At 41.7% G+C, this 18194-nt stretch overlaps 1 protein-coding gene across 4 annotated transcripts in view; it reads right to left on the reverse strand.

The window, feature by feature from the left end:
* The window catches only part of GK (glycerol kinase), a 79351-nt gene extending 61484 nt beyond the window's left edge, over window positions 1-17867 (reverse strand). For 2 of the 4 annotated variants that reach the window (XM_061137091.1, XM_061137092.1), the window contains exons 1-3: window positions 17619-17865; window positions 6227-6300; window positions 3738-3844 (exon numbers count right to left, since the gene is read on the reverse strand). In XM_061137091.1, the coding sequence (XP_060993074.1) occupies window positions 3738-3844; window positions 6227-6300; window positions 17619-17696 (259 nt within the window). In that variant the 5' untranslated portion in view covers window positions 17697-17865. Of the gene's footprint in view, window positions 1-3737; window positions 3845-6226; window positions 6301-13241; window positions 13375-17618 lie in introns of all 4 variants that reach the window. The other 2 variants (XM_061137090.1, XM_061137089.1) reach the window with 2 other exon arrangements.
* Window positions 17868-18194: the final 327 nt, after the last annotated feature.

Consider the following 18194-nt stretch of genomic DNA (forward strand, 5'->3'; position numbering starts at 1 on the left):
ATAGAGTCGGACACAACTGAGCACACACACACAAACTAATACAATCCCTAGAGGAAGGCTCTGGGACTACTGGAAGGTCCATGTGGGAAGCAGTATAAAGCTTTCTAAGAAAGCAGCGTCTGGAAGACGTGTGCTTATGGCAAGTTGTAACAATTGCAAATGATATCTGGCCACTGCTGAGAAGTGCTTTGGGACAAAGAAGACCTCTTCTGAGAGGCCAAGTCTGAGAGGTGAAGGAAATGTCTGTGGATGTGTTGAGTAGGGTGAGGCAGTGGGCGTGGGGGCTTCCTTGTTTTGCAAGGGTGTGAGAACTACTATCTAATCACTGAGGATTTGATGCTCTCAACTTGGTAACAGTATATTTTGTGTTCTGTTTGTAGCTCATGACAGAGGATGAATGAGAGAGCTTATCTGGTTTTGTCACTCTGTATACTTTTTATTTGAATTTTTTATTGGGGTATAGCCAATTAACAATGTTGAACAGCAAAGGGACTTAGCCATACATAAACCTGTACGCATTCTTCCCTGAACTCCCCTCCCCTCCAGGCTGTCACAGAACACTGAGCAGAATTCCCTGTGCTATATAGCAGGTCCTTGTTAGTCATCTCTTTTAAATATACCAGTGTGTATATGCCCATCTCACACTCCCTAACTATCCCTTCCACTTATCCTTCCCCTTGGCAACCATGAGTTCGTTTTCTAAGTCTGTGAGTCTCCTTCTGTTTTGTAAGGAACTCTGCTTGTACCATTTCTTTTTAGATTCCATATATAAGGGATGTCATACAATACTTCTCTTTCTCTGTCTTACTTCACTCACTATGACAATTTCGATGTCCATCCATGTTACTGCAGATGGCATTATTTCAGTCTTTCTAATGGCTAGTCAGTCTGTATACTTAGAATTTCCTTCAGTCCAGTGACAGCCCAACAGAGCTGCCCAGCTCTCTAAGCCAAGAAGGAAAGCAGCAGCCTATTTACTTGTCTTGGGCTCCTGTGAGCTGTTAAACTGGAAAGTGAACTCTGATTTTAGAGACGCTGTTTGTAGGGACCTGAAATCAACACACTTCGGCTGATGAGGACAACTAAAACCAATGAAACTGGAGTTTGTAAAAGAAATACAACCAGCTATGATGAACTCAGTGATTACCAGGTAAGTGATCAATGAGTCACTCTTTAGTGGGGGAAAAATTATTTATTTGCCACACTGCAACTCAAAACTCAAGCCATTTTGAGGTTAACATCTGTGTGGCTCAGGAAAGAGACGACTTGACCAGGAGAAAGGGCAGCTGAGCATGCATGTTATCCACCACTAAAGGGCTCCACGACCTGTGATGGCTTCCTGTCCCCTCATCTGCAACTAGGTTTGGGTGATGGAAAATCCTTTACCTCATGAGGCTTCTGGGACCTAGGGCTCTAGCCAAAGCTTGGCCCTTGACAGCGCCAATTCAAGAAGTTATCTGGGAAAAAATTTTTTTTTTTAGCACAATTGGCCTGGTATGGATGGGCTTGTGGAATGTTCTCTTGCTCGGCCGTAGGCTGGGACTTGTTGAGAAGGAAGTGCTGGGTCACTTTGATTAGGGCATAAGTTTCACACTGGCCAGACACAGAGGAGCGGAGAGCAGGGAGCTGTGTGTTCAGCACTCTTGCAGATAGTGCAAGTGGAAGACAAGTCGCTTGGACTGCAGTTATGTGACATCTTCATGAACACCACAAAAACAAGAGAAAAAAGAACCACCTGAGTAGATCCAGAAGGCTAACACACCGCAGGCTACCTCACCTGTAAGGGAGGTAGAATGAGGTCGAAATCATGGCCAGTGGCTCTGGAGTCTACTTCCTGAACATGGCGTTCAGCCACCTAGATGATTAACATCACTGCTAATGGGTATTTTGACCACAGAGTGTGCTGCTGAATGCCTTATATGTTTACACAGTTTAGACTGTGAAAGCTGTGAGGACAATTCAAGAAAACCGACCAACAATCACTTTCACACGCAACTCATCTAAAACTTGGTGAATGCAACTCTAAAAGAAGTGTGGAGTTCTTCCCTTAGATGTAGGAATAAAATGTGGGTAGGAGATTAAAAAATTGTTAACCTATATCAAACTGCCCATGGGTATTTCTTGTAAAAATCTGCAGTAACAGAAATATCACTGTCACAGTATCCCATGAATTTGTAATAGGGTTGACATGTTTCTCCCATTTGACAGCTGTACAACCCTATTTGTGTTCCACTGTGTCCCAAGGGCACTTAGCACATTGTAGGCACTCTGAGTTTGCTGAATGACTAGTTTTGATTGTGCTTAGTCTTTTTTTGAAATGACCTTTATTTAGGAAATAAGGGAAACTCTGGGGGAAAAAAATCAATGTTTCAACTTAGGAGTGCAAATCAATTTCAGAGCCAAGATGACATGAATTAAGGAACCACCACCACCAACAAATTGTTCCCTCAATCTAGAGACAAATTAGCCAAGGAAGAAAGAGAATAGCCCTTGAATGAAGAGCTAGAAACATTTAAACTCTAAGTAGATGGCAATAATCACATCATGCCTTCATCCTTTACACTAGTAGCACATAAATTTTAGATGTCTGGGTTATTTTTTCCTCCCTGTATGAATGAAGCAAAGTCAAACATAGGCAGATATTCTGTTAAAACTACTAGGAATGAACAGAGGCATCTATAATAATCTCACACTCTCAATTATTTTAGGGCAACTTCATACACGAAGTGCTTTGATTTCAAATAATCTCCGTCCACTCCAAGCTGTTCCTTATTCTATTCTTTCTCTCTTCAGTACAGACCATCTCTATAACCAGCCAAGAGCTCCAGGAAGAAAACAAAACAAAACCAAGTCTCATCTGTGACCCATCTCTCCCCCTCACCCCAGTACTCTCTCTGTTCCCCTGACGTCCAATTCATCAGCAAGTTCTGGCCCTTTCTCCTCACCTTCACTACGACCACTGTTGATCAAGGCATTGTCCTCTCTCTCTCAGGACTTCCAGGGTGGTCTCCAAACCAGTCTCCTTGCGTCCACACTTACACCTTTCCTATCCACTCTTCACACAGCGGTCAGGAAGTTGTTTCCAAACTGCAAGTCAGATCCTGTTATCCTCTATCACCTCACTTAAAGCCTTCTCATGGCTCCTTGTGACACTAAGAACAACATCCAAACTCCTAACTGTGGCCAACAAGGCCCTATCCACTTTCCAGATTTCAATTCCTACTGAAAGCCTTTATCAGGTTGTAAGAAACAACCCTTCTTTTATGTTGTTTTTGACATGTTAGCCTTCTTTCTGATCCAGGAATTGGCCAAGCTTATACCCACTCAGGGCCTTTGCACATGCTACTTTCTTTTCCTCAAACACTCTTCCCCCAGATATTTGTATGGCTGGCCCCTTTTGGCCTCCGAGACATCAGAAAAAGGGTCACCTCCTCAGAGAGGCCTTCTCTGGTCTTCTAATCTAAAAGAAGCCTTTCTCCGTATACTCTACCATATCACTGGGTTTTATTTTCTGCGTGGAACTTATCCATATCTGAAATTAGCTAATATTTCTCTGCTCTTCTTGGTGGTCTCAAATGCACCAAGAGCAAAGAGAAAAGAGACCCAATCTTCCTATTTATTGTGTATCCTCAGTTCTTGAAGAAATGCTTGCCATTACGCAGGCACTCGAGTATGTGCTGAATGAATGAATGAATTTAATTGAGATAATCACAGAGAGAGTAAAACATTAAAAATACCTTTTATGTTGGAAATATCAATATTGAGCTGCCCGAGTTTCTCACACGTTTTCTCTATACACTCATAGACAGACTGCAGAATTTCCTTAGGGTCCTGCTCCACCCACCTTCAAACAAAAGAAAGTATTTTGGTTAGTCCACAAACAAGCAAGACAGATATAATTTATTTCTCTAGAGATGTTCACTTATGAGGATGTGGCTGCATAAACTAAAGAAAATCAGATAAGCAAGGCATATCCAATATTCTAAAGAAATGACTTAAAGAAGGGCCAATTTCCCTTACATTTTTATTATTCTTCATACAGTAATTAACCATTTGAAAGGAGGTAATACTAGGCCACAAACAGCAGATATTCTACCTGTTTTAAAATCATTTTTTCAAATCTAGCGAGAAATAAGTTCCCCAATTTTTTATATCTTGTAGGTCTGATGAATTCTGATAATATTCACATTTCACTAGTCATTAGTCATTTTTAAACCGACTAGATACAGATATTATTCTTTAGACGCACTGACTGATTTCCTTCCTTATATATTTGTTTATTTATTTATGAAGCACAACAAATTCTAAAGTCAAATAAGTATATTAATCACTTTTGTCATGATTTTTCCTAATATGTTTCATTAGAAAGTAGGGAAACATTTTTAATTCCTTCCAAGAACTATGTCATATAGACAAGTGATTGGTCCAAGTTTTCAGACCAAATCCCTGTGCAATTGTATGTAAGGCACAAGGACCTCAGAAGGATGAATGGCTTATAATAAATGACAAGGATAAATATCTGGGAGAAACAAATGACATACCTTATCTATGGAAAAGTAGAAATGACACAAGTTAAAAGAATCCTACGCTACAATCTGGAAGTAGCAAGGGAATGCCAAATGCCTTTCTTCTCAGCCTTCCTCCAGGTCTGCCCAGCTTTCCCAAGCTACGAATTCTGTCTCTAAATTTTCTCTTTCCAAAAACACGATCTCCTTCCACATATTTCTAATTTCTATCCCTCCAAGACTAACTATCCTCTCTTTTAAACTGCAATGGGATCAGGTCTATGGATAGTCATTCAAATGCTAGAAACATGTCAATAACTTTTATAATTAAACAAAGGAATTCCCTGAAACATAGGAGAATATTCTTAATGGAAAATCTGGTAAGACACTGCTTTGTTTTCCTCTTTCTTAAATTGAAGTAAACTTTACAATATAATGAACAGATCTAAAGCACACACATTTGTTGAGTTTCAACAAATGCATATACCAATTTAACCAACACCTACATCCAGATACAGAATATTTCCATTGCACCAGAAAAGTTCTTTCATGCCTTCAAGTCAATCACACACTCACAGGCAACCACTTTCGGGATTCTTATCATCCTAATTAGTTCAGCATCTTCTTAAATTTTAGATAGTCATATAGGATGTTTTCTCCTATGCCCAGCTTTTTTTCATTTTCCATGATATTAAAAAGATTCAACCATGTTGCTGCGTGTATCAGGTCACTGTTTTAAAACTGTCTAACAGTATTTCACTGTTATTGTTTACTGATGAATAGTATATTCATTGTTTACTGACGGCAAACATTTGAGGGGTTTCCAGTTTTATTATGAACAAAGCTACTATAAGCATTCATGTAGATAAGTCTTTCTATAGGCCTATGCTTTCACTTCTCTTGGATGAATTCCTAAGAGTGGAATGCAGCAGATATATGAGTAATTTGATAAGAAACTGCCACATAGTTTTTCAAAGTGGTTGTATCATAAATATCAATTTTTGAACACCGTACAGTACATGTATATGGACTATATAATGCATGCATATTAGTAATACTACAGTTACTACATATGAACATTATTTCCCAAAAGAATGATTTAGTAGCAGATGTTAAGATATATGAATTTAAAAAAAAACCATTTCTTTATTAAGGAAAAAACCCTCACATGCACATCAGGAGAGAAGCAGCTTGACAATAATGAAGACATAAAACTAAATGACTTCAAAGTCAATGTGGAATTTCTGATATCTAATACACCTTTGCTTTATTACTTTATTACTCCTTTTCTGTCCCTGAATTTCTTTTTTTTTTTTTTTGTCCCTGAATTTCTAAGCCATCAGTCATCCACATTTTTGCTGACCTACCAAGTTAGTGCTTCTTTTATATATATATATATATATATATTTACTTATTTTATTTATTCTTTTTGCTAAGCCGAGTCTGAGTTATGGCACATGGGCTCAGTGGCTCCTTGGCAAGTCAGATCTTAGTTCCCTGACCAGGGATAGAAACCAAGTTCCCTGCACTGCAAGGCAGATTCTTAACCATTGGACCATCTGGGAAGTCCCAAGTTACCGCTTCTTTTCTTGACTAATACCTATTCCTTGTCTTCTCAGGAGGGTGTTTGTTCAAGTGTACTTTACCGAGGCATAGGACAGGTGGGTTGAGATGGACTAATAAACATGAGGTATCTTTACATATTAAATTAGGAAACATACCCTTCTCTTGGAAACTCTTGTTTTATTTCCACTTGATGATGACTAAGTAGTTCGGCTGTTTTTGAATTGAAAACCTGAAAAATATATTGCAAGAGTAGAGTAAGAAATGCAGGTAGACAGCAAAGACGTTCAAAAGTTATTAGGCAACTGAAGTTCTTATTCACTGAGAGAAAAATCATTTCAGAGGAAATGCCTGGCAAGATGTTCTACATTCTCTTCAGATAGAATCATGCAAGTTATAAGGTAACTTCAGAAATAACTTCTTTTTAGATAAAATGAAAATCTGTTAAAGGTAATGCTGAAGAGGCAATTCTTCATTCTTCAAAAAATGATTCCAGATGTAGGAAATTTAATACATCAACCAGTGAATAGTATGGATTTCTTTTAGAGATTAGGAAAACCAAAAATAAAAGAGCTGGATCAGTGCTGACAGTGATAGTGTCAGGTTCCATTCTGTATCCATCTTGCATGTAGAAACAGGAATCATAGATGCCCAGGCAGGAAAGCATCTTGTGTAAAATTCCTTTGAAGGAAAGTATAACAATGCATCTAACTCTTATGAGAGCCAAGGAGAGTCGTTACCAGGAAGGAGAGAAGAGGACCGACCATGGCATCAAGCTGAGTGCTCTCTGTGACATGAATTGGTAACCCTTGATTATAAAACATTAAAACCCGTGGAGGAAAGCTACCAAAGAATAAATGCAGTACTAGCCTCTGCAATTTTAACACCATTAAAATAACGCTTCCTAAAAACCTAACAACTTCTTTCCCAAGTATTATTTTTCACCTGGGTATATCTATATTTAAGTATCACATGACTTAGTCTTTCAAAGTTAAGAGTTTTTATTTTAATTAAAATTAACTTCCCCAATCACTCTAATTGCAGCAGTGAAGTCACCTCCAATTAAGAAAGTGTTTCCAGGCCTAGGTTTCCTGTGGGAGAAAATTCCTCACTGAAGACAGACTCAGAAAGACAAAGTAATAAGGGAAAACACATGGTGAGTCTTATTGCTGCTCACCTCCCTACTCACCACACACATCATCTTTTGGGGAGGAAGTGATAAACATAATGAAAACAAGAAGGCAAATTCTCAAGTCCTCTGAGGAGATAAAATATCTCACAAGTCAAAGGTTAACCTGACACATCATAAATAAAAGGCAGCTGGCAGAAACCAGTGTAATATACCAGTAATTTACAACTTAAGCATTAGTGTAAGTTTCTAGGATGTCCACTCCATTTCTAAAGTTTCTCTAGGGCCTGGAATAGTGCCTGGCCTAGAGTCAGTAATTAATAAATATTTGTTGAATATCTAAAACACTGGGGTTTATCAGGTACTTATTAGGAGATACATTATTAAATCAAATGGGAAATGGTTATATGGCAGAAACTCTAATAGGAAGCCATAGTTGTATAATGTCTCCTCATATTACTCCTGCTCCCAAAGTCTACAAGTCCCTAAAGGACTCTGGAACAAGAAACAAGAGGGGTGAGATGGGAAGCAGGAAGCAGGCTTAAGAGGGAGGGAATACACATATAATTATGGCTGATTCGTGTTGTTGTACAGCAGAAATCAACACAATATTGCAAAACAATTATCCTCCAATTAAATTTTTTTTTTAAAATAAGGTGTGCCTTTTTGGTGGATGGATTCATAAAAGACTTCGGCAGTGGACCTAGGGAGCTATGAATGGAGTAGGCTTCCTCTTCCATCACCCCCTAGTTTTAAGTAGGCTAATGTCAGGACTCACGCACACACACAAAAATGGATTTAAACGTTGTTGTAATAGTCACAGAAAAGGAAAGGAATCTGGCAAATCCTATCTGGCATATTAGAGAGTGATGTCTGATCACAGAACATGTGGATGTAAGAGGATGAAGTCTGGACCTCTCTACTTCTTTAGAGCTCTGACTCTGAGGAGAAAATGGACATCACCTTTAGCTGTTTAGGATCTGACCCTGTGCACCACTCCCCAGTGTATGGGGCAGGTTTTAGATGTACTATTTTAGAATCTGCAACTTTCTTTGTGGATCACCATCCAACAAAAATATAATGCAAGTCACAAATGCAAGCCACATATAATTCATAACATAAATTTATAATTTAAAATTTTCTCAGGTAAAATTAATCTTAATCACATTTTTAAACCAATATATCTAAAATAATTTCAACAGATGAGATCAATACAAAATTGATTAGCTTGTCTACTTTTTTAGTACTAAGTCTTTGAAATCTGGTATAGATTTTATACTTCTGGTCCAACTCAATTCAGACTAATCACATTCAAAGTGATCAATAGCCACCTGAGACCAGTGGCTGCCATATTGGACAGTGAAGTTGTAGAGCAGTGCTTTTCTCATACACCTAGCTTCACATGAGTAATTGTAATGGAGCCTCCTGATTATCCATTTGTCTGCAGGTGGACAAGTATCCAAAGTAACCTAAGGATGTTTCCATAAGACTCTATGGCTGGTGGGTAGGTAACTCCAATGACAACACATTACCCAGGAGCAAAATGCTAGTCTGTTCTTTTCAGGCAGACTGCAAAAGCCACTGTCACTGAAAGATGGCAATGGGTATACAATTTGCTTTATAAAATGAGTAGCATGGTCATTCGTGTAAAAACTGTTAGATGGCAAGGGAGAAACACCCCTGAGTTACAGATGCCCCTCATCTTTTTCACCCTTTTCAAGTTTGAAACTCAATTTAAAGATCAGTCCAAACTGCAGACACACAATGGCACAGAATAGAAACTCTATTTTAAAAAATTCATTTTAAGAAAATTCATTTAAAGGAATACACAAGAGTTTATGGGATCTGGAAGAGATCTGAGCCAGTGTTCAGTGCCCTCCCCGCATCTCTAGAACCCTTCAAAAGCTGGGAGGGAGGGAGGGACAGAGAATTTTAGCTCAGTCTCTGGACTACACCCTACCTTAGATTTCATATTTTACTGACTTCAGCTTCCAGATTTAAATTCTTCTAGAAGTGTGCTTGGGGCTTCCCTGGTAGCTCAGACGGTAAAGCGTCTGCCTACAATGCGAGAGACCCAGGTTCGATCCCTGGGTCGGGAAGATCTCCTGGAGAAGGAAATGGCAACCCACTTCAGTATTCTTGCCTGGAAAGTCCCATGGACTGAGGATCCTGGTAGGTTACAGTCCGTGGGGTCGCAAAGAGTCGGACACGACTGAGCGACTTCACTAAGTCACTAAGAAGTGTGCTTAACCATGGAGTTCCAAGGCAGAAAGCAAAATGACAATACAAACTGAAACCCATGAACCTAACAGAATGCTCTCTGACGTACCAACTGAGCTCCAAGAGATGGGATAGGACTGACAAAACAGGGCTAAGCTCTAGGTTTTCTAAATACCAGAGCTTTTCCAGTACAAAATCATACCAGGACTAATTGCGATGTTTTCATCCATTAAGTAGCAGAGAATACGAAGAGGTTTTCTAATGTAGGGCTGCCTATGCTATCAAGAGGAGGAAGGACATCCAACCCACACTTGGGGGGAGTCAGAGAAGGGCTCTCAGAAGATGTAATTTGCAGATTAAAACTGGGAACAGTGGGGAAGGTAGGCTGAGGCAGGGAAAGCAGCTGAGGATGTATGTGTCTGCAGTGATCCATGTAAGATGCCTAGAGGTGTCGTGGCAGCCGTGGGCACTGAATGAAGTGCATTACTGAGATATTCAGTTTGGGAGGTATAAGTATTTAGATGCATCAAGGGCTTGGATCGGGAGGAATGACAAAAAAGGAGAAATACTCAAGGATGACAGGTTACAGGTTACAAGAGTAGGCAGTATTTTGCTATATTCAAATGGATAACCAACAAGGACCTACTTACAGCACAGGACACTGTGCTCAATGTTATGTGGCAGCCTGGATGAGAGGGTAGTTTGGGCGAGAATGGATAGATACATGTATATGTATGACTGAGTCCCTTCGCTGTTCACTTGAAACCACCCCAACATTGTTAATTGGCTATACCTCAATATAAAATAAAAAGTTTAAAAAAAAAGAGTAGGCAATGTTACAAAACAAAGGTATGGGAAGAAGCAGTAATTACAGTATGGAAGGGGTAAAGAGATTGCCAGTTTCATTCTAAATAACCTCTGTTTGAGTGAAGACACACAGAAGTCAGTTGCTAATGTTTGAGGACGTAGCTGAAAGAGATCCATTAAGGGTAGAAACTTGGAACTAGTAGATAAATAAGTCCTGGAGAGCTGATGCACAGCAGAGTGATTAGAATTAATGGTAATGTACCAGAAACTTCAAAGTTGCTAAGAGACTCGACCTTAATGGTTTCCACCAAAAAAAATAAGTGAGAATGATGTGACAAGGCAGAGCTACGGAGATAATGCTACGGTGGTAATCATATGGCAATATACAAATATATCAAAAAACACAAATGTACATCTTAAACTTACATGACCTTCTGTGTCAACCATACGTCTATTAAAAGAGAGAGAGAGAGAGAGAGTTTTAGAACTGCATGTGAGCCAGAAAGGTAGTTGAGAGCCTCATGCTTGATGTCACATGGAGGCAAAAAGCACAGACCTGGAAGAGCTTGGGCTGGGGGTCAAGCTCAGCCCTATCCATATCAGTTTTTTGGTTGTGTTTTTTTGTCTTTTTTTGGCCATGCAGCACAGCATGTGGGATTTTCCTTGACCAAGAAGAGAGACTGAACAGGTGCCGCCTGCAGTGGGAGCATGGAGTCTTAACCACTGGCGTGCGTGCTAAGTCGCTTCAGTTGTGTCAGACTCTTTGCGACCCCATGGACTGTAGCCCCTCCAGGCTCCTCTGTCCATGGGGATTCTCCAAGCAAGAATACTGGAGTGGGTTGTCATACCCTCCTCTAGGGGATCTTCCCGACCTAGGGATAGAACCTGTGTCTCTTACATCTCCTGCATTGGCAGGCAGGTTCTTTACCACTAGTGCCACCGGGGAAGCCCTTAACCCCTGGACCACCATGGAAGCCCCATGTCAGCCGTCTGACTTTAACTTTTCTAAGTTGCTGATTTTTCCATCTGCAAAGGACTAAATAATGTATGAAAAGTATTTCATACAGGGCGAGCACACAACATGTATCCAAAAGATGTTAGCACTACTGTTGTTATCAGTGCTATTTTGATTACTGTTCCTGTTATTACTACTACCACAGATAGGTGGTAGCAGATAGGTGACAAGAGTTTGGATTTATTAAAAAAAAAATCACCAGTTCTGTATTCATCTCTAAGCCCAAATCATGTCTCAGTTCCAGAGTTTGTTTTTGGTGGGAGAGGGCAATGAAAACCTGCAGAAACAAGTTCAGGTAGGAAAAGAGAAGTTCAGCATAGTGCTGGCACATAGCAGAAACCCAAAAGATGTTACCACTACTGCTGTTACTACTACTACTGCTGCTGACACTCACTACTACTATCTCTATTATAAGCAGGAGAATTAGAAGTCATTGGTCCATATTCACCGCTGTGCCTAAATTATGATCCATTTCCAGATTTGGAAGAGGGGGACACTTAAAAACCTAAAACAAGGAAAATTACTTCTATCAAAACTGTTTAAAAAGAACTTTCTGAAACAATGACCACCTTTTTTGTCTCAGCCAAAGGGGAATAGTGGAGACACAAAATACAGTCCTTACTAAGTAACTGTCTTTCAGGCTTGCCTCACCCACCCTGTGACTAACTCAAGCATCACATCATAAACATGCATTCACTTCCCTCCCCACGTGATTTCCCCACTAGCCTACTCATGCCACACTCTACTGGGTAAGACATTTTTCAGGAATGCAAACTCTCTCTCTAAAACACCATGATATTATGTAAATCTGTAGCATCTAAAATAAAAATACTAGCTACGAACATGTTACATTGCAAACTTGACCACAAACGGCATCATGGCATCTTCCCAAGGCCAGAGAAGTAAAGAAAACGTAGCAAGTGGCATTTTTTTCTTTAAAAAGTGAGGTTATATTCAATAGCATGTATTTATACATACCTCTAGTATAACTATAGTTGTTAAATCCAACTTCTCCCAAGACCCCACAAGTTTTCCCTTTCTAGTATTTCAGTCCAAGAGTTCTAGACAACACATCGAGAACTGGAGGCCTCTCTCTGCTGATGTCTATTCATGCAACAAGCACTTCTGTTGTTGCTATTATTTAGTCGTTAAGTTGTGCCCAATACTTTGCGAACCTATGGGCTGTATGTAGCCCACCAGGCTCCTCTGTCCATGGGATTCTCTAGGCAAGAATCCTTGAGTGGGTTGCCATTTCCTCTGCCACGGTTCTTCCTGACCCATGGATCGAACCCATGTCTCTTGTGTCTCCTGTATTGGCAGGCAGATTCTTTGCCACTGAACCACCAGGGAACTTCAAGGAGCACCTACCAGATGCCAAACATTGTGTTAAGCTTTGGAGAGGGGGGAAAAAAAGATACCACTCTGCCCCTCATGGTAGTCCAAACTGAAGGCTCTAAACATTTATGTTTATGCAACAAGAGGACAAGAGAGGGTGGCAGCCCTCTGATGAGATGTTCTTACCATTTCTGTAATGTGATGGGCAAGAAAGAAAACCAACTTAGTGGGGCTTGGAAAACACAGTTACATTTATTATATAAGAGGGGTCTCATTCCAGCTGTGGGCCAAATTCATTTTACCAAATTCACTGTTCATTAGTTCCTGTCCCCTAATGGGTGCTTAATATTTATGTGTTGAATACATAAACGAAAGAAAGAAAGCGGAAACCTATCCCTTAACCTTGAGATCTCTAAGTATGATGAGACAACTGGGGCCAAGGCAATGTTTCCTGCCAAAATAAGCATGGAGCTACAATTCAAGTCATTCTTCACAGAAGCTGGCTATTGGAACAAAATGGTTATGCAACCATTATGCACGGTGACTACACCTAAGCCCTGCCCAGGCCCCACTTAATCTGAGTCACAAGATGATCAAAACCAGCAGTACTTATTCAAAGGCAACCTTTAAAAAAATATTGTGAAACCAGTATGTAAGTCTGTTTTACTTGGTGAAGATTCATCTGTGACCATAATCAGAACTGGTAAGTGCTCAGCCTCCTATCTCCCCTCCACAGTCGGTCTTCCACATCCATGGTTCCACTTCTACAGATTTGAGCAACTGCAGATCCAAAGTGTTTTCTAAAAAAGATTCCAAAAAGTTCGAAAAAGCAAAACGTGAAGTTACCCTGTGCCTGGCACCTATGTGTACAACATCTATACTGTATTTACATATATTTACATGTATATACTGTATTTACTCCTTACACAGTATTTACATTGTGTTAGGTTTAAGTCATCTAGAGAGGATTTAAAGCATAAGGGAGGTTGTGCCTAGATTATATGCAAGTGACATGCTTTTTCATTATGTAAGGGATGTGAGCATCCTACAATTTTTGTATCCATGGGGGACCTGGAACCAATCCCCTGGATACGGAGAAACAACTGTACTCAGAAAACTGGGGAGCCTACTGAAGGTAGGAGGAGTTAGGCTGATAGGCTTCTGACTGGGAGAGACCTGGACTTGAATCCCAGTTCCACCAGTCACTCTGCAACCTTGGACACATTCCCCATCATGTTCTAATCACCTGTGTAAAGAAGCTCGATAATACTACCTACATCACAGTTATGAGGATTAAATGGAAAGTCCTCAATGAGTACCTGACACATCACAGGCACAACACAAATCCAAGCCTTTGTTTTTTTAATGTATTTTTAATTGGAGGATAATTGCTTTACAATGTTGTATTGATTTATGCCATACATCAACATCAATCAGCCGTCAATATACACACATCCCCTCCCTCTTGAGCCACCCTCCCACCTCCTACCCCATTCTACCCTTCTAGGTGGAGTCATTTTTTTTTAACAGTCAATCTAATGGGGAAACAACAAAGCCACCAAATTAAAGAAGGAAGTTGACTGTTTAAGCTGAAGCTTTTGTCTTATAAAGAAATGGCCCCTCCTTTAAACCTGTTACACCAATTCTCTTTCCAAGAAGTTCCTACTCTGCAATCTGGGTAAACCCCTGCCAAGCCCAGTTCACTTTCCTATCAGACAAGTTGGAAATTTTCCTTTGGTGCAAAACATGCCTAGAGTCTCCAGGTTAAATCTTTGACTACTAGAGGAAGAAATGAACACATTCTAAATTTGCAGCTCTATTACTAAAAGAGAAGCAATTAAGTAATCAGACATACCCAAGTCAGAGAGGTTTAAGATTTTTTGACAAGATAAAAAGGAGAATCAGAATTAAAATTCAGTTGACCTATAAAAATCTTTTGAAGAAATATGTGTAAAGTGCTCCCTGTAGAGAAGACGGGTGCTCATTTGTCATGTTGACCAAGACATTTTAAGGAATACAAAGATGAACAAGTCTCCAAAAGGAGGTTCCTGCTTTAAGTTCAGCAGATATATAATAACACAAAGTAAAGCTGATAAGAGCTATTAACAGAGACATAAAAAGAATGCTCTAGGAAGGGGGAGAAATTCTGAGTAAGGGTTTGAGCAAAGACTTCCACCAAGAGATGGTAACTGAGCCACTATTTGGAGGCAGAACAGAATTTCAAGAAGCAGATATGGGAAAATGGGGAGGAGGCATTTCCCTTGGATGAGAGAACATGAATAAAGAAATCTTGTGTCTTTTATGGGAGAAAAAAATGTATCTGGCATAGAAAAAGGGACAGGGAAGCTCAGTGAGGTGATTGGTCTTGTGAACACTGAATGAGACACGCAAATGCAATGAATAATGGCCTGTAAATTATTTTAATACTTTTCACTTTATAAGCTTCCTTATGACAGTTCTTATCCGTTGTATTCTTTCCTGAGAAGGTAAGCAATTATTTTGAAGTCATAATTATGATGTGGAACAATATGACTGGAACAACCCCTGGGGATCACCTTGGGACTGAAGCACTTGTTCAGAAAATCTATTATCTGAATTTTGCAGAGAGTGGTTTAGCAACTTCTTTCCTTATAACCAAGGGAGAAAAAAAAAAAAAACCTTTCTAAACCATTGCCAGATTTTTCTCTACTTCACCCAGGATCTCTTCACATAGGTAGTCTTCTATCTACCTCTGAAGCTTTCTTGAAGAGTTGTTTCTCAAGGAGCAGGAAACTTTACTGATCAACTTTTAAACATCACTCTATAAGCAGGATGGGAGCCTTCTGAATGTGCACCTTAGCTTACTCATTGAGATCAAGGCACAGTAAACAGCAGCCGACTTCTTAAAGGCTCCTGCTATTCATGTCAATCGCTGAACAACCGACTGTGATAATAGAAGGTTGATTCATTCCTTCCCCACCAATGCAGAAAGACACTCCTCGGGCAACAGAATCTGAGGGGCCAGGAACAACCTGCAGTAAATAAAGAAGACTGCTGGGCTACATGCATGGTAACAGTGTTAGTCACTCCGTTGTGTCTGACTCTTTGTGACCTCATGGACTGTAGCGCCTACCAGGCTCCTCCGTCCATGGGGTTCTCCAGGTAAGAATACATTCCCTTCTCCAGGGGATCTCCCCAACCCAGGGATTGAACGTGGGTCTTCCGAATTGCAGGCAGATTCTTTACCCTCTGAGCCTCCAGGGAAGCCCCATGTACAGCAACATTGACAAGTCAAAAGGAAGACCAACGCAGTCAGGCTGGCAACTCAAAAGGCAGCCTACAGAGTTAGGAAATATTATATCCACTTTCAGAGAGGGCAAAGGCTGTATAAACTTGGGAACAACTGCCATGTTTGGTTTGGCCCCTACACTCCGTTAGCAACTAGTTGCCAACATGTAAGGACAGGAAGATTTCACTGAAAACGCTTGACTACCAATTTTTCTTAAAGAATCTGAAGCTTGTGCAACCTGAGGCGAGTGTTCCTGCCTGGCAGCTAGAGGCTGTCCCTTTAGCCTGAGTCTGCTCTCCAGCCTTCCTCCTCACTCTGTCTGTCCCCTGCAGGCATTTGTGTGGGCAATTCTTGAATGTGGCTTCAAAACTCAACCCACAGTTAGCACACATGTCTTAATGGTCTTTCTTAATTTGGGAAGATGGTAGTGATGACTGTGTACTTTATTAATCAAATCTAGTTAGGTGATCTTTCTTACCTATGATTCAGGGTTACTTTATAAATATTTATATGAAAATAAGACAAAGTGAAACCTGCCCTGTCTGATTAAAAGATAAACAATGTAAGAAACAGGAGAATTAGGTCTTGGCAGCTCAAACCAGAGTAAGTCATTAAATAAGAACCAAGCTAAAACTGGACTGAAAGCTTCTGACTTTAGACAAGAGAGATGAATATCAAAATGAAGGTACAAATGCAGGTTTTAGTCAAGTGGTCAACTAAATAGAGTTCTGAAAAAAAATATATATATAAGGTATATACAATGTATACATACTAAAGAAGACATGAAAACATGAATTGAGACAAAGAAGTGAAGAGGGAGCTAACCAATCATTAAATATTTATATCAACTTGCCAGGTTAGTCAAATGTCCATTGAAAGAATGAGCTCTTAACCAACAACAATTTATTTCAATTACTTTTAAATGATCTTACTGAACTCAGTACTAGATCACTTTAAGAGCAAGTTTCCTAATTGCCCCAAACAAATCAATCAGCAGAGAGTCACTTAAATAGCACTCCATTATGGCAAAACTCTGCTGTCACACATGGCAAATAAAAAGAGAAACAATTTCCCTGTCACTTTATGCTGTGAAGTGCCGAGAGGACAGTCATCTTTGTAACAGGCAAAGTATCGGAAATGAAATTTACGAAGCTTCGAAATGAAATCAAGATTCCAGTAAAAGCAGTGTAGTGTGACTTTTTCCTAACGTGTTCTGCCACTCGCCAGCCCCGAGCATTCTACCTTCTGCAATGTCTGTGGGAGAGGATGACAAGGCACCATCACGCAAACACTATATTTGTTTGACTGCTCCACAACACGCTGTGTTAGGCTCCCACAGCCGTGACACAGCTTCCCCCCATCCAAGGACGTCCTGAGCCGGGCAGGCCAAATGCTTCTGGGGAAGGCTGCAGCAGCGGTCAGTGTGGCCACCTGTCCCCGGCTGCAGGCGGGCCGCTCTGCACGGATGCTCAATGAGTCCTAGCTCCCTTCGGGGAAGGAATCCCCCCCATCAGTAGGCGGTCACTCTCCACCACCGAGGCCAGGGCTACTCAGCTCAGCCGCGGGGGTCGCGAGAGGCCGCGTTCCCCCAGGCCGGGCGGGGCGGCTCCAGCGTGGCAAGTCCCACTACGGTGCCCTTGGCCTCCTCCTCTTGCCCCGTGGCCGGGGCCCCGGGCCGTGGAAAGAACGGGATGGGGACGCGACACCCAGCCCCGGCGTTCTAAGGCTCCCGCCCCGGTTCAGCACCTTCTCAAGTGGCACCCATCCCGGGCTCACCAGAAAGCGCGTCGAGCTGGTGCCCTGGTCCACTGCTCCCACCAAGGGCCCCAAAACTGCTTTCTTCGCGGCTGCCATGAAACCAGCTTGGGGTCGGCGGGCGGTCTTGACCCGTTTCCCTGGTGACGGCGGCGGGCGGGGAAGGGGCGTGCGGCGAGCCTGGAGGGCCTGCAGGCTGGCGGCAGTAGATGGCTCGGACCGCGCTTCTAGCGGCCCCTTTACCGGCGCGGAGCCTTCTCGCCCCGCCCCTCCGGCCCAGGCCCCGCCCCCACCCGCGTTCCCCACGACTTCGGGGGCGGGGCGAAGGGGGGGGCGCTGTCTGCCAGGCCGGCCAATGACCGAAAGCGGAAAGAGAAGGAACGTTCAGACAATCTGAGGGAGCGTGACGTCATGGGGCGGGGCCTGGGCGCGGCGGAGGCGGTGTCCCGCGCGGCAGGTCACGTGGGCCCGGCGAGCCGGCCGCCGAGCCCGCCTGCAGCAGGGCCGCAGGGGGAAGCTGGTGCTGCCCATTGCAGGGAGCATCACTGGCCCGCGGAAAGGGCACAAGCCCACCTACGCCCTGGTGCTTCGGCTCGC

Source organism: Dama dama, chromosome X, assembly GCF_033118175.1.
Source record: "Dama dama isolate Ldn47 chromosome X, ASM3311817v1, whole genome shotgun sequence".
Lineage (NCBI taxonomy): Eukaryota > Metazoa > Chordata > Mammalia > Artiodactyla > Cervidae > Dama > Dama dama.